Source organism: Pseudozyma hubeiensis (genome assembly GCF_000403515.1).
Source record: "Pseudozyma hubeiensis SY62 DNA, scaffold: PHS58, whole genome shotgun sequence".
Lineage (NCBI taxonomy): Eukaryota > Fungi > Basidiomycota > Ustilaginomycetes > Ustilaginales > Ustilaginaceae > Pseudozyma > Pseudozyma hubeiensis.
In genome coordinates, this window is record NW_012133840.1 from 82443 (window position 1) to 96367 (window position 13925).

A 13925-nucleotide genomic window follows, 5' to 3' on the forward strand; every position below is an offset into this window, starting at 1 on the left:
GCCTTGTGTCGTCGTCGATGATCTCGAAAGACTGCTTTGTCAAGCGAGTCGCGATGGCTGCAGAGCTAGACCCTGGCTGCAGAATGGCAAGCAGCTGTCGGACACCTGAATGCAGACGGGTGTGTAGTAGTAGAAGCTGCAGACAGCGAAGGGACAATCGAGATCCTAGTCCGGCCGCAAGAGTACGATGATGATGGAGATGGAGATGCTGAGGGAGGGAGAGGCAAGTAGGCGTAGTGCGAGCATAGCATTGGCATCGATCTCGAAAGCAAACGGGCTCGTGACTGTGTGCAGCGAGCGCATGCTGAGGTGTGACTGTCGGGAGAGCCGAGGTGCTGGCTTTTGCGTGGAGGCGACGTTTTCAGCGGAGGATCATCCGACTCGGCAAGCTCAGCCCGACCAGCTGCAGAAAAAAAAATGGCCAAAGACAAAACTAACTCCGCCGCGGCTGCTGCATCATCACACTCTGTCATGCCTGCGTGGGTCTTGTTTTTATTATTGTTATAGGAAAAATAAAACGACCCGTGCCGTTGTACGATCGAGTCGTTTCTAGTCGCTTTAGTATACAGTATCGCTAACTTTGTCACAGCCTAGGCGAGGCAGATGGCAGTGCGGTGTTGTTCGTGTCCATCTGTCCACGCTGTCACCTCGTCGACTTGATCATTGCGGGCACATCCAGTGAGTGCTCAAGTCAGAGGCTGAAGCAGTGTGCAGGTGCAACGCGTGTGTGATTGGTACGACGTAAGAGGCTTGCAGGTTTGATTTCTAGGCCCTTTTCTCTCTTCCCCATTGATGGCTTTTCCTTGTGAACAAACGAAGAGAATCCATTCTCGGGGTGCACTTACACCTCTAAGCAAGGTCGATGTTGATCAAGGCACAGCACCGCTCAACGCTGCGGTCTTCAGCCGACGTATGTTTGATCGGCTTCGATGGCCTGTCTCTGTTGCACGCGTGTTGCGTATGCGTTTAGGTCTGCGTCTCGCCGGGCTCTCACATGCCACGCCGACGGCGTGCAGGCTAACTGTCCACCGAGTGTGGTGCGGCTGCACCGACAATCTCGTGGGCTGCAGACATTCGGAATTGGCGATCCGTCCGTTTAGCTTATTGCAGCTCTGCCAAGTCCGTCGGACATCGCAGACACCAAAATCACGCGCCGGGCCGCGGCTGTCACCTTTCTTGGTTTGATTTGGTGTCACGCCTCTGCTGACCTCGACCCTGAGATCAGTCCGCGGAACCACAGTGAGTGAGAGATGTGGTAACCTTTCTTTTTGTGTGTCTTTTCGGCGCTTCCTCTGGTGGCAGTCCAAACCGCATAGTGACGCATCAGCAACAAGTAGTTGCCTCGTATCAAGCCTCGACGGCAGACTTGAGCGCACGATTGGCATTATTCGAGACCACCGTCGCGGTCATGTTGATCAGTCTCTGAACTGGCGCATAGCACAGCCTTGGATCGAATGTCATGTGGTTCCTATTCTGAAGGTGACTGACTCCTTTTTGTTTGATGAAGGAAAAACATAAACAAATTTATCGACGAAAAAATAAGGCAAGAAATCACTGCCTTTTCTGCTTGATCGGCTCGATAAAAAATTGATCGGGCCGAACGATTCGCCTGTCAAAAAGCTTAATATTTCGGGACTGGCTAGAAGTTCAACACCCTGCCTTTCTCGACGTCACCGAGAACAACACTTTGAGTTGTCGTCGTCACAGAGCATCATACGCACACCTTGAGGTCTGTGACATCAACGTCTTGAGCTACCGTTGCTGTGGAGATACTACGCCTTTGACTAGTCTCTGCTTCCCAAACGTTCAGATCTGACCTGTTTCACAACCACCACCACCACCACCGAAAAGCCAACCTAGACAACACTTCTCCTTCTCCTCCTCCTCCTCCATCTCCACCCCACATCCCCACACGAGAAATGGTATCCCCAACGACGATCAAGTCACTTATCCGAGAACTCACCTCTCTCTCCCGTAGCCCTCCCGCGGACATCCGAGTCTCCCTATCCGAAACCGACATCCTCTCCTTCCAAGCGTACATCCTCGGCCCCCACTCCACACCCTACTCCGGGGGCTACTTTCGCATCCTCTTCGATTTCACCGATGTCGACTTCCCCACGCACCCACCACGATGTACCTTTTCCACGCCGATCTTCCACCCGAACGTGTCTCGAACCGGCGAAATCTGCGTCTCTTCTCTCAAAAAAGACTGGAAGAAGGAATACGGAATCGAGAGGATCTTGACCACCATCAAGTGTTTGCTCATCGAACCTAATCCGGATAGTGCGTTGGATGCAGAGGCGAGTAGGTTGATGCAGGAGGATTGGGATGAGTATGTCGAGACTGCGAGGTTGTGGACTAGCGTCCATGCGAATGCTAGACCAGCGTGTTTCCAGGTCACCGAGCAACAAGATACCCCAGAACCACTCAAGGTTCTTCCATCAAACTGCTCTACATCGGCATTGCCAACCGCTGCCACCGCACCGGTCAAGTCAACATCAACCAGAACACCCGTCACAACAGCACCAAAACGTGGCCTCCGTCGTCTCTAGTCCCTTCATGTATTTTTACCCTTATATCATACCCATATCCCAATGATATCCTGTCCACACAAACAACGCACAAATCTGCATCCACACAGAAACAAAAGCAACAGGTCGAAAGCAATTTAGGATTGCCAAACAGAGGACATTTTTTGGGATCTAACCCAGGACCACGACATACACTGTGCCGCGGAAAAAGGGAGAAAGGTGAGAAACGCACATCACCCTCGGTAGTCGAGGTTGGGTGCGCACATGTGAGATGCAAAATACATCATGCATAGATGATGGTGGTGGTGGTGGATGGTGTACAATGGTCGGATGCGGACAAGACGCGTCGAATGCAAATGACGAGTCGTTTAGTAGAAGGTGTTGGGGCGCTGGCCGGCGAAGGTACCAACGTGACGAGGGCGACGGTGAGGCAGGGGGAACTTGAGACCAGGAGCCATGAGCTGCTTGATGTAAGGGCGCTTGACGTCCTCGTTCTTCTCAATCTCGGCAATCTTGAGAATGTGGATCGAGGCGAATCGGGCACGGTGGCGGGCAGCCATGTCCTGGTACAGAGACTCGGCGGCCTCGGAGCGCGAAAGGGCACGGAACTCCTTGTACATGTTGTGGGTACCCGATCGCGAGTTGTATCGCAGCCAGACGGCGAAGTTCTTGACCTTGAGGGGCTTCTTCTCGTGGATCTATGAGGAATCAAGCAAAAATGTCGGAACGAGTCAGTCTGGGGTCCATCGAATGACAGAGGATACGAGATGTGTGCGGGTCGTGACGACAAGAAAGAGCGGCAGGTCGTGTGGCTGAGGAGTCCGTATGCCACGCTCCTTGGCCTTGTTCTGACTGGGTATGCTACCCTGGTTCTCGCACGGAGTCATTCGCCCTGCGTTATCCTGGCCTGGTGTCCTGACCAGCAATGCTACGACGTGATTGCATGAGTTGGCTGATCGCTGCTAGTCGCTTTTCTGCATCCATGGATGTCCTCCAACACTTTGTGACCATCTGAGAGTCCTTGTCTGACTATCCAATCTGCATGATATCTGCCTCGTGCATAATCCGCTGCGATGCTCTTTCTTGTCGATAACGTCCGGTTTCAATGCAATACTTACGGCGTGGATGGCAACAATCTCACCGGTGGCCTTCTTCATCTTTCGGAGCTGACGAACGAAGTACCAGAAACGAGACTCGGCGACCGACTTGTTGACGGCGAAGATCCTCATGCGGTAGAGCTTGGGAGAGGGCTCCTTCTCGGTGGGAAGGTGGCGTCCAATCACCATGTACTCAGTGAGGCGAGTCATCTTGAGGACTGTTGTTTGGTACGAGATGTTGGTGGTGCGAGGGAAAGAAGGTTAGTCATTTGTTCAAGTGATTGAGTTGTGTGGATTGACTGCTTGCTTGATCGCATCAGCGTTGGCGGTGTAGATGCAGCATTGGTTGGAGCGATGGAGAGGATCGTTTGTGCTGCGCGCCAAGTATGTGGACATGGATGTTCAACAGGAGTGCATCGAGAGCCGGCAGCTATCTGCGCTGATATCTCCACCTCGTGGTGCTATGCGTCTGATGGATGCCCTGCAACGTGCCTCAGAGCACTCCGACAACGTTGCGACATTATGCCCTGCGCTTCGGAACTTTGCAATGGTCTAGCTTCCTCCGTCCTCTACGCTCTACTATTGGCAAGCCGTCTTAAGACATCTGAATCCTCTGCCCATCCTTGCCAGATTTGCATTTCTTTTCCGTTGTGTGCATACGCCAGAATCGCTGAATGACGAGAAGGGATGCAAGAACGACGTTCGTGCTGTTCGTTGAGAGATGTTGTATGTGGTTGCAGGAAGTAGCGAATCGAGAATGCAGAGTCGGGTATGGCTGGTCGGAATGCTGCTGATGCCAATGTGTGCAAGGATGCTGGGGTGATGCCTGCTGCTGATGCGATCAAGAAGTGTTTGCAGCAGAAACTTACGTTATTTGTCGACGGGGAGGGGAGTTGGTTGGTCGTAGGTAGAAGCAAGAAGGATGGCGACGAAACGATGTCGAATGCCAATCAGCACGGCTGCGGAGGCACACTGGCAATCTCGCCTCGCTGCCACATTCACCACAGCTCTCAGCTCTCAGCTCACGGCCCAGCGCTTCCAATTTCGACCTTGATTCCATCTCGCTCTGGCTGCAGCGCTTCCGAAGACTTGTCTGCAGTCCGAGGCTTCGCTGATGAGCCTTGCTCAATCTTGGCAGTGGCATCGGGTCCTTTGGCGACAAAGTCGCCGTCTGCTGCCTTAGTTCGACTCAAACTGGCCGAAGCTGTGTCCAACGAACAAAGGTATGGTTGCAGACAGGCAGTACCTCGACGGACAATTCAAGTGAGTTTTCCAAATGTATTCTTCTTTTGCACTTTCAGGTGGTCTTGTATTGCGAGACTTCGAAAAACTATAGCCATACACGTGACTCTCATCCCAAGCACGTGCCGTGAAATATCCGCAGCATTTGTTAGCTCGATGATTCAACCGAGTATCTAGGAAAAACAAAAATTGCATCATCTCGGCGATGGACGAGCCTTTTTTTTAGTCAATCGGCGATCAGGGTTGTGCCTCTGCCAGGCTGGCATGATCGAGATGATCGCGGTCAGTCCGACTGTATACCGGATGACCCACGTCTGCTACACTGTGGGACCATCTTTGGACCGAAGTACGGCTGTCCAGAGCAGCAAGGTCTTCAGGCTCGCTTTGGACGGGAATGTGAAGTGATCACAAGCAAGCAAAGATGAAGAAGGGACGTCTCAAGGGCCTCACAGCAGAAGGTGGAGGGGACTTCTTGTTCCACGCAGCACAGTGCGAGTCCAGTAGCACTGTCATGAAATTTTGTGGCAGGAGAGCGCGAATGTGTTTGGGTGTGTGCTGCATTGAATCTGGAAAATGAAATGTTAACCGAAAGTGACTTTGGCGGTCGATCGTGTTGAACATCATTTCTTCTTCATCGCCCGCATCACCACTCAGCCGCCATCCGCATTCAGCATCCGTCCATCTATCCATCCACTAGAGTTGTGGCTGAACCCTTCCACAAACACTCGCATACACACGCATTCGACCTCAGCGACCAACGACCTTCCAGCATCAAGCAACGAAAAGGCGCCTCACAGCTCAGCCACCTCCTTTTCCGACGCCACTCTTGATAGCCTCCGCGCCATTCTGCCCGGCCAGCATCGCCTGCTATGCTGTTCGACGAAGCGCATACAGAGGAGCTCAAGGCCTGGCTCACCTCTGAGCTCGGCCCCATATGCGACGCCGATCCCGAGGTGCTTGCCGACTACGTCCTCGCCTTGCTCAAGCACGAAGGTCCTCAGGCCGAGCTCCAGACGCTCCTCACCGAACAGCTCGAGGACTTCTTGGCCGCAGAGACCGAACCTTTCGTAACAAAGACTTTCCAGGCGATAGCCGACAAGGCGTACCTCCCTTCATCAGGGTCCGCCGAAGCCGACCACACCGCCGATTCCAATGCCCTCGCATCCACATCCGACTTAGCTGCAGACACTTCCACCTCATCTAGGAAGCGAAGAGCAGACGATGACACCCGTGACTCTACCCGCTCTCCTCCCAGGCAAACACGGAGGCTGCAGGACAGCACCGCTACACCCGGCTCGGATGATTCCCGCGCAGGTCGAGCCCGCGAGCGCGATTCGAGGGAACGCGCGGCAAACACAGACGGCACCGATGCCAACGGCGCGCAAACCGAGGGCGGACGAAGGGATAATCGACCCAAACAGCTCTGCAGAGACTACCACAACAAAGGCTTCTGTCCTCGCGGCGCTAGCTGCAAGTTTGAGCACTCGACGGATATGCAGCCCGCCAACGCCAATGCACGCAACCAACAATCGCAGTCACAACGGCAGCAACCGCCATTCCATTTGAGCGGCATGATGGGTCCAGGTGGTCCAAATGCTATGCATGGCCCGCCAATGATGTTTCCGGGCGCTCCATTCGGTATGCCTCCACAAGGCTGGCATCCCAGCATGGGCCCACCTCCAGGCATGGCTCCTGGCAATGCCGGTCCCGGAGCTTCTCCGTCTCACCTGAATGGCGATGGTCAGAACCTGGCAAACCGAATGGGAGGGCAACTGGCACCGCAGGCCTCCGACGCCAATCACTTCAGCCAAGCGGCGCCGTTCAATGGCGGCATGGGTCCCGGAGGTCGCGGCGGAGCAATGGGCGGACGAGGTCGTGGACGTGGCGGTGGACCTCCCGGCACTTTCCAATCTGCACGACGATCCAACACCACCCTCGTCATCGAAAATGTCCCAGCAGACAGCCTCGACCTCATCAAGGTCAACGAGTACTTCAAGAAGTTTGGCACCATCACCAACATCAGCATCGACAAGCCTGGCTCCAAGGCGCTCGTCAGCTACTCGCAGCCCGCCGAGGCCAAAGAAGCACACGAGAGCCCCGACGTCATCTTTGGCAACCGCTTCGTCAAAGTCTACTTTCAGCGTCTGGACGAAGCTGCTGGAGGTGCTCCGGGAGCGGGCCCCACTCCACGACCGCCTCCGTCGTCAGCGCCGCAGAGGGGCGGTTTCGTTCCCGGCAAGACTTCCAACGTCTACCACGCCCGTCCTCCTGTCGCCGGAGCAAGCACACCCGGAGGAGGTCCCGCTGCTCATGTCGGCGGCATGTCCGAAGAGCGCAAGAAGCTGCTTGAAGACCAACGAACCAAACAGGCCGCTCTGGATTCGCAGCTAGCCGAGCAAAAGGCGCTTCTCGCCAAGTTCGGCGACAAGTCACTCACCGCTGAAGACAAGAAGCAGACCATGACCCAGCTCAAACAGCTCGGCGATCAGATCAAAACCTCGACCGAAGCCGTCAAGGCTGCGGTGGAAGCACTGCAAGCAGCACCCAAAGAAGCACCCTCTTCCTCCGCAGCAGCAGCAGGCGGTGCTGGCGGAGACGTGGAAGCTGGAAGGCGGAAGGCGGAAAAGGAGAAGAGAGAGAAAGAACAGCTGGATCGTGAACTCGATCTTCACGCGCAAGGCTCTTCACCTGGATCCACGACGGAAGAGCTCAAGAAGAAGCTCGAATCGCTCAAAGCCGAAGCTGCGTCGCTCGGCATTGATGGCGCCAACGCTGGTGCAGGATACGGGTACAATGGACGAGGCAGAGGCAGAGGTGGTTACGTTCCACGCGGTCGCGGAGGCTATACACCGTACGCAGCACGAGGTGGTCCCGGGGGTATGGGTGGCGGACCCAATCGGTCGTTCCGCATCGACAACCGCACGACGCGACTCAAGATCGAGGATCTGCCCGCCGGAGCTGACGCGGAGAAGCTCAAGCAGCATTTTGCCGCCTTTGGCGAGTTGGACTCGTTCGATGCCGATGCAGCAACTGTCGTGTACAAGGCACGCAACAGCGCTGAGCAGGCCTTGAGAGGTGGAGCGGAGATTCCCGACGTCGGAATTGTCAAGTTATCGTGGATCCAGCCTCCTGTTGCGGCTGCTGCCGCACCTGCTGCTACGACGGCTGGTGTGGAGGGAGCTTCGACGGGGGACAAGCCGGCTGCGACTGAGGGTGGGGATGAGGAGTATGACGATGATCGGGATTCCAGCTGGAAGCGCTGAATGGGTTTGCTGCACGTATATCTTAAAAAGTCTCTGCTCGACGTCGTTCCTGTTTGATCAGCTTGACGCTCATAATAAAACCCTACATCTCGTCTCCTGCTGTGGGTCACCAGAGCAGGCGGTGGGGACTCCGCAGACGTCCATTCTCGGTCGTCACGTTTGCCTTCCCATACTTTCGTGTTCTTCGACTGTGCGCATCAGAGCGTGAGCGACAGCCTGGAACGAATCACCATCTCGACCTCGACTCTGTTCCATCACAGCCATCTCTCCGCGGGCTCTACATGTAGATTTATCAATGAGATTACTGTAGCATGGGTTTTACAGCCACAAAAGTCGTAAACATGTGCGATCTGTTTGGATGTTGCCACTGCGCTGCCTGTGCATAAGGTGGTTTATGCCGAATACAGCTCCTCCTTGAGCTGGATTCCGAGCTCCTCACGGACGCTCTTGAGAGCCTCGACGTATTGCTTGTACTGGTTCTCGTTCTCGACCTTCTGCTTGATGCCTTCAAAGATGCGCACGGCGGTCGAGTAGTCGTTGACACGTCGACTGGCACGAAGGGCCGACTCGATGACCTCTGGCGAGGGTACCAGATCGTAGGCAAAGCAGTTGTTCAATCCACGCTGCAGCTCGAACAGGTCCTCTACGGCGTCGAAGAATCCAACGTAGCGCGTGTTGAAGGCGTCGAACGACTCTTCCTCGTGGTGTGCGGCGTAGCCACGGACTGTGAAGGAAAAAACAAAGTGAGAAGTCAGCATCGGCTCAGAGGACAAGAGGTTCGGTTGCTCTTTCGCCCCATTGGATCTGGGAATTCCTATGGGTCCAGGATTAGCAAGCCGCGAACTAGAGCTCAGTAGCAGTGTAGCAACAGCAGCGGTCGCGGTTTGGGCATGGAGGTTCGACATAAGCAGCGTCGGGCTAGGCTGCCATTGTCCTTTTCGCATGAGGGTCGATTGTAGTGTCGGTGCTCAAGAGCATGGCATAATCTCGGATGCGCGGATTAAAACTAGCTGAGCAGATGTCTCGACCTGACTGTCAAGCTCCTCAAGACGAGAATTCCAATTCGCTTCCTTCCGGCGTGTTGTGAGCCAATTCATGAGACTTGGACTAGGGAAGCGTCGAAGCGATCGATGGGTTATGTTGCGACTCTCGCCGCTACAGGATTTTCCTGCTTTGAGTGTTCTGCTGTATGAAAAGGTGCTGCTGCTGCTGCTGCTGTTGCTGAGGCTGACTGTGATGCTACTGATGCTGTTGCTATTGCTACGGCTGCTGCTGTGTCTGCTACTGCTGACTGCATTGCTCGGGGGATCATCCGATCCATCGAGCAAACCCCGACATGCTGCATGTGTACTGATCGGAAAGGGGCGATAAACGGGCGAAAGTCGAGGAAAACTTACCCTGCTGAGCGACGGCAACAGGGGCGGCACGTCCGAGAAGGGCAGCACGGGCCGAAGTGCTGACGGCGGCGGTGCGGATGGCTCCAGTGAGGAAGGACATGGCGAAACGAAATGCGATAGGGACCGGGTGAGATGGATGGTGGTGGTGACGACGGAATTGAAGGTAGTGCAAGGTGACAATTTCGAGTTTAGGCACAACCCGTCGTCGTCTCGAGAAGAAAGCGGATTACAGTTAGCCAATTTCGTGGAGCGGTCTCACAACGTGTGGGCGATGATGCTGATGATCTCCCTTGTTTCTCACAGTGGCTTTCAGCTGGTCCCGATTGATGCCTCGATGTCGCCGTCTGCTGCCTTGGCGATTGAGTCGGAAGCGACCGAAAAGCAACGCGAAAATTCCACATTTCAAGAGACTGGCACAGCGACGTTCCCTGACTCTTCCGTCGTTGATGCCTGTTTCGGATTTCAAATCGCAGCTTCCCACCGCACAATATTCGAATCTCGAGTCAATTCGCACGGAAAATGACAGAGGCCCGATCAATTCGCGACTTCCTCTCATCGCAGATTCGAGGCTCTGACAGAGAAACGATTCTCGAATAACGCGCCTGGCTGGCCAGCGAAGAAGACGTGGAGCCTTGGCTCGTTGCGCTCGAACCAGCTTTTGTGAACAGCAAGGCTCTCAGCGTGCAGACGTCGTGTCTGAATTAGCCTTGCTAGAGAGAGAGACACACACACACACACCGACCCGCGCGCTGGCCGCAATTGAGATCGACACTTCTACACTTCTTCTCATCCGTTTACGCTGACATTGCCATCACCATCACCGTCGTCGTCATTACCTCCCGTCTTACTCTCATCTCTCATCACAAGTCACGGCGCAGCCCATACCTAAAGCGCCGCACTCTTCCAGACAACGCACTACACCTGGACCTGTCTTGTGGCTCGACCCTGCCCCGGGAAGCAGCTTGTCTCACACCACACCTCATCCCGACACGGCACGCTCTAGCATCAGAAATCCAGCAAAGGCAACATGGTCATTCTCGCCGCTTCCGTCTCGACCCGAGGCGGAAAGCCCGTCATCAGCCGTCAATTTCGTGATATGCCAAGATCGCGCATCGAAGGTCTCCTTGCGTCCTTCCCCAAGCTCATCTCTGCCGGCTCACAACACACTTCCGTCGAGACCGATGCGGTTCGCTTCGTGTACCAACCTCTCGAGGATCTCTACATGATCCTCATCACAAACAAAAACTCCAACATCCTCCAAGACATCGACACGCTTCACCTCTTTGCCCGCGTCACCTCCGACATCTGCAGATCGCTCGACGAGAGTTCGGTCCTCCGCTACAGCTTCGAGCTCCTCGGAGCCTTTGACGAGATCGTTTCGCTCGGATACAGGGAGAATGTCAACCTCACCCAGGTCAGGTCTATCCTCGAGATGGAGTCGCACGAGGAAAAGATCCAGGAGATCATCGAGAGGAACAAGGAGATGGAGGCAAAGGAGGAGCTCAAACGTCGTGCAAAGCAGCTCGAGATGCAGCGCAGGGACGCCGCCCGTCGCGGTCAGATGGGCGGCAACTCGGGCGGATTCGGCTCATCCGGTGGATACACGGGTGTACAGCAGCGATTCGAGCCACCACCGACACAGGCGCCTGTTCAGACCGGCTTCTCGTCCAGCTCGTCACCTGCGGCGAAACCGTTCAAGGGCAAAGGTATGCAGCTCGGTAAAAAGTCCAAGGGCGCCGACCTGCTGGGTGCTATGGGTGGCGATCTGGCCGCCGCTGCTGCCGCTGCGGATGAAGAGCTCACCGCCGCTGCCAACGCTGCTTCGGCCTCACTAGCTGCTGCCAGCTCAGCCCCATCAGCGGCCGCTGCTCGCGCGGCACCAGCAACTACAGCGGCTGCCATCGACCCGCTCGACTTGCTCGATCCTGTCCACCAAGAACCGGTGCACGTCGTCATCAAGGAGCGCATCTCTATCACGGGCAACCGCGATGGTGGTCTCGAATCGCTCGAGATCAAGGGCGACCTCTTGCTCAAGATCACCGATCCCACGCTTGCTAAGGTTCGCTTGCAGCTCGCTCCACCCGAGGCCGACAATCTCGTGCTTTCCGCCGGCGAACTTCAATTCAAGACTAACCCCCAAGTCGACAAGGCTGCGTGGTCCTCCGATCGCATCGTCGCGCCGCGAGACGCGAGGAAGCCCTTCCCGGTCAACCAGTCGCTCGGTGTCTTGCGATGGCGGATGGTCACCAAGGACGAGACTGCGTTGCCGCTCTCGATCAACTGCTGGCCTTCTCCCAACGGTCAAGGCGGATGCGATGTTAGCATCGAGTACGAGCTCGAGAATGAAGATCTCGGTGAGCTGCGCAGCGTCATCATTGCGATCCCCTTGCCGTCAGGCTCCGTGCCTTCGGTCGAGTGTCCCGATGGCTCGTGGTCCGTCAATGACGAGACCAACAACCTTGAGTGGACGCTGGAGAGTATCTCGAGCGCCAACAAGTCTGGCAGCTTGGAATTCTCGGTCACGGAGGGCGCGGATAACGTCGACGTCTTCTTCCCCGTCGTTGTCGACTTTGTCTGCGAAAAGACGCTCTGCAACGTCACGGTGGCAGACGTCGTCTTGGCCGATACGGGCGCTCTTACGACGTTCTCCCAGCAGTCGGTGCTGAGTGCCGATAATTATGTGATTGCCTGAACTACCTTTGTACATCTTCACTCTTCTGCAACATTGTTTTACCATATAGCTGACTCGCGATGCTCTAGGAGGACTGTGGATGCGGAGTGCTTTAGGCAGGGATGTACTTGTCGGTCCGGGCGTGCTTCGAATGTTCTAGACCGAGTGTTGTTGCTGCAAGAGAGGGCATTCCATGCGAGGGACGGAGACTTCTTCGACGACGAGATGTCCACTTCATGCGTGGAAGTATATATACGTCACATTCGCGGCCCACACCAGCTAGATCCTTTAACAGCTCCAATCGATTAACGGTTAAATCACGCCCTTCACACGGGCGAGCCCTCGGTTCGATTCCGAGTTGGAGCACCCTCCTTTTTTGTTTTTTACAATCAACTTTTCGAGCAAATTAATTCCTCCTCTCTCGATTGATGCATACACATGAAGACGCTGCAAGGATTTGAGAAGGGGAATTTTTTTGTCGAGCATGAGCTTGAAGCGCCTGTACAGTATGTCAGAAAACGAGAAGAAATGGGAACAGGCAAATGCTTAGACACGACACAAGAATGCTTGAGGCGAGAATCTTTAACGCGAGGGGGAAGGAGCCGTAGTCATGTTTGTCTCGATCATCTGCTCTTGAGCAAGCATGAGCTCCTGCTGTTCGGCCCACATCTCTGCCGTGGGTAGGAAGGGCATCCAGGGCATCTTATAGTTGGGCAGGTTGGTGATGTCGACCACACCGTCCTTGGGCACCGAAGCGTCACGAAGGCGCATACCGGTCATGGTGTTGAATTTGATGGGGGGAACGGCGGGATCGCCGTTGATGCACATGAGGACTTTGGCGACAGGGGTTTTTCCTTTTCGAGCGGGCGGGCTGTTACCGTCCGACGAAGGCTGAGGAGCGCCGTCAGAGGAGTCGGCTTGACGCTTGTGTACGAAGAACGCGGACGAGTCGGCCTGGAGCACGTCTCGACGAGAAAGAGATTGCGAATCTGAGGAAGGACCGGAGGAAGAACCACCAGCAAGGGCTTGCTGGTACTGGCCGATGGTCATCAGCTGACCGTTGTAGCGAATGTAGCCAGATGGAACGGTACTGCCTCGGTTTCCGAAGGCAGCATTGCCAGATCCAGCATATCCGCTCATGCCGCCGCCGGATCCAGCTCCGGTGCCGTCACTACCCATGCCTGCACCGGTCCCAGCTCCAGGGCCGTTGCTCATGCCACCAGCTTGCGGATAGATGCCACCCATGCCGTTGCTCCCCATAGGATATCCACCCGTTCCAATGCCCTCCATACCATTGTCACCCATACCGCTACCTCCCATACCGTTACCTGTCATACCATTGCCTACCATGCCAGCTCCAGCTGCTCCGCCCATGTATCCGTTGCCTGTACCAAAGCCTTGCTGGCCGCTGGGATAAAATGATCCGCCGCCGTTCCCTCCCCGAAAGTCTGTGCCTCCCATCTGCTGTCGACCACCAGTAAATCCTCCACCGGCGCCGCCAGCTTCGGCAGGGCCACCTCCTCCACCCATACCACCCGCCATACCTCCAACCCCAGCTCCAGCACCTCCAGCTCCACCAAACTGACCTGCGGCAGAACCACTACCAGCAGCGCCTTGACCAGCAGCACCCGTTACCCCACCTTGATCACCTCCCGTAGCCCCACGCTGTCCACCACCAGCGCCTTCACCAGCATCAACCGGAGGCGTGACGTGCAAGCACATCC

General features: G+C 55.6%; 9 protein-coding genes and 1 non-coding gene across 10 annotated transcripts; 5 read left to right on the plus strand and 5 right to left on the minus strand.

Annotated features, from left to right (window-relative positions):
• Window positions 1-187: 187 nt before the first annotated feature.
• Window positions 188-2552, plus strand: PHSY_006134 (ubiquitin-conjugating enzyme E2; the record flags this gene model as incomplete). The annotated part of the gene is made up of 2 exons (XM_012336737.1): window positions 188-309; window positions 1811-2552. The coding sequence occupies 2 exons, from the start codon at window positions 188-190 to the stop codon at window positions 2550-2552; spliced, it is 864 nt and encodes a 287-aa protein (XP_012192127.1).
• Window positions 2553-2899: 347 nt separating this feature from the next.
• Window positions 2900-3760, minus strand: PHSY_006135 (hypothetical protein; the record flags this gene model as incomplete). Its single annotated transcript, XM_012336738.1, has 2 exons — window positions 2900-3229; window positions 3650-3760. The coding sequence occupies 2 exons, from the start codon at window positions 3758-3760 to the stop codon at window positions 2900-2902; spliced, it is 441 nt and encodes a 146-aa protein (XP_012192128.1).
• Window positions 3761-3962: 202 nt separating this feature from the next.
• Window positions 3963-4184, plus strand: PHSY_006136 (phytanoyl-CoA dioxygenase; the record flags this gene model as incomplete). The annotated part of the gene is made up of 1 exon (XM_012336739.1): window positions 3963-4184. One exon carries the CDS (start codon window positions 3963-3965, stop codon window positions 4182-4184), a length of 222 nt encoding a protein of 73 aa, XP_012192129.1.
• Window positions 4185-4493: 309 nt separating this feature from the next.
• Window positions 4494-4772, minus strand: PHSY_006137 (hypothetical protein; the record flags this gene model as incomplete). The annotated part of the gene is made up of 1 exon (XM_012336740.1): window positions 4494-4772. The coding sequence occupies one exon, from the start codon at window positions 4770-4772 to the stop codon at window positions 4494-4496; it is 279 nt and encodes a 92-aa protein (XP_012192130.1).
• Window positions 4773-5739: 967 nt separating this feature from the next.
• On the plus strand, window positions 5740-8133 carry PHSY_006138 (hypothetical protein; the record flags this gene model as incomplete). The annotated part of the gene is made up of 1 exon (XM_012336741.1): window positions 5740-8133. The coding sequence occupies one exon, from the start codon at window positions 5740-5742 to the stop codon at window positions 8131-8133; it is 2394 nt and encodes a 797-aa protein (XP_012192131.1).
• Window positions 8134-8525: 392 nt separating this feature from the next.
• On the minus strand, window positions 8526-9630 carry PHSY_006139 (cytochrome-c oxidase chain VI; the record flags this gene model as incomplete). The annotated part of the gene is made up of 2 exons (XM_012336742.1): window positions 8526-8857; window positions 9531-9630. 2 exons carry the CDS (start codon window positions 9628-9630, stop codon window positions 8526-8528), a joined length of 432 nt encoding a protein of 143 aa, XP_012192132.1.
• A 132-nt stretch (window positions 9631-9762) lies between these two features.
• On the minus strand, window positions 9763-10086 carry PHSY_006140 (hypothetical protein; the record flags this gene model as incomplete). Its single annotated transcript, XM_012336743.1, has 1 exon — window positions 9763-10086. The coding sequence occupies one exon, from the start codon at window positions 10084-10086 to the stop codon at window positions 9763-9765; it is 324 nt and encodes a 107-aa protein (XP_012192133.1).
• Window positions 10087-10557: 471 nt separating this feature from the next.
• PHSY_006141 (hypothetical protein) lies at window positions 10558-12222 on the plus strand (the record flags this gene model as incomplete). Its single annotated transcript, XM_012336744.1, has 1 exon — window positions 10558-12222. One exon carries the CDS (start codon window positions 10558-10560, stop codon window positions 12220-12222), a length of 1665 nt encoding a protein of 554 aa, XP_012192134.1.
• A 273-nt stretch (window positions 12223-12495) lies between these two features.
• On the plus strand, window positions 12496-12567 carry PHSY_007657. Its single transcript has one exon. It is a non-coding gene; the product is annotated as a tRNA-Val (tRNA).
• A 216-nt stretch (window positions 12568-12783) lies between these two features.
• Window positions 12784-13662, minus strand: PHSY_006142 (hypothetical protein; the record flags this gene model as incomplete). The annotated part of the gene is made up of 1 exon (XM_012336745.1): window positions 12784-13662. The coding sequence occupies one exon, from the start codon at window positions 13660-13662 to the stop codon at window positions 12784-12786; it is 879 nt and encodes a 292-aa protein (XP_012192135.1).
• Between the last annotated feature and the right edge of the window lie 263 nt (window positions 13663-13925).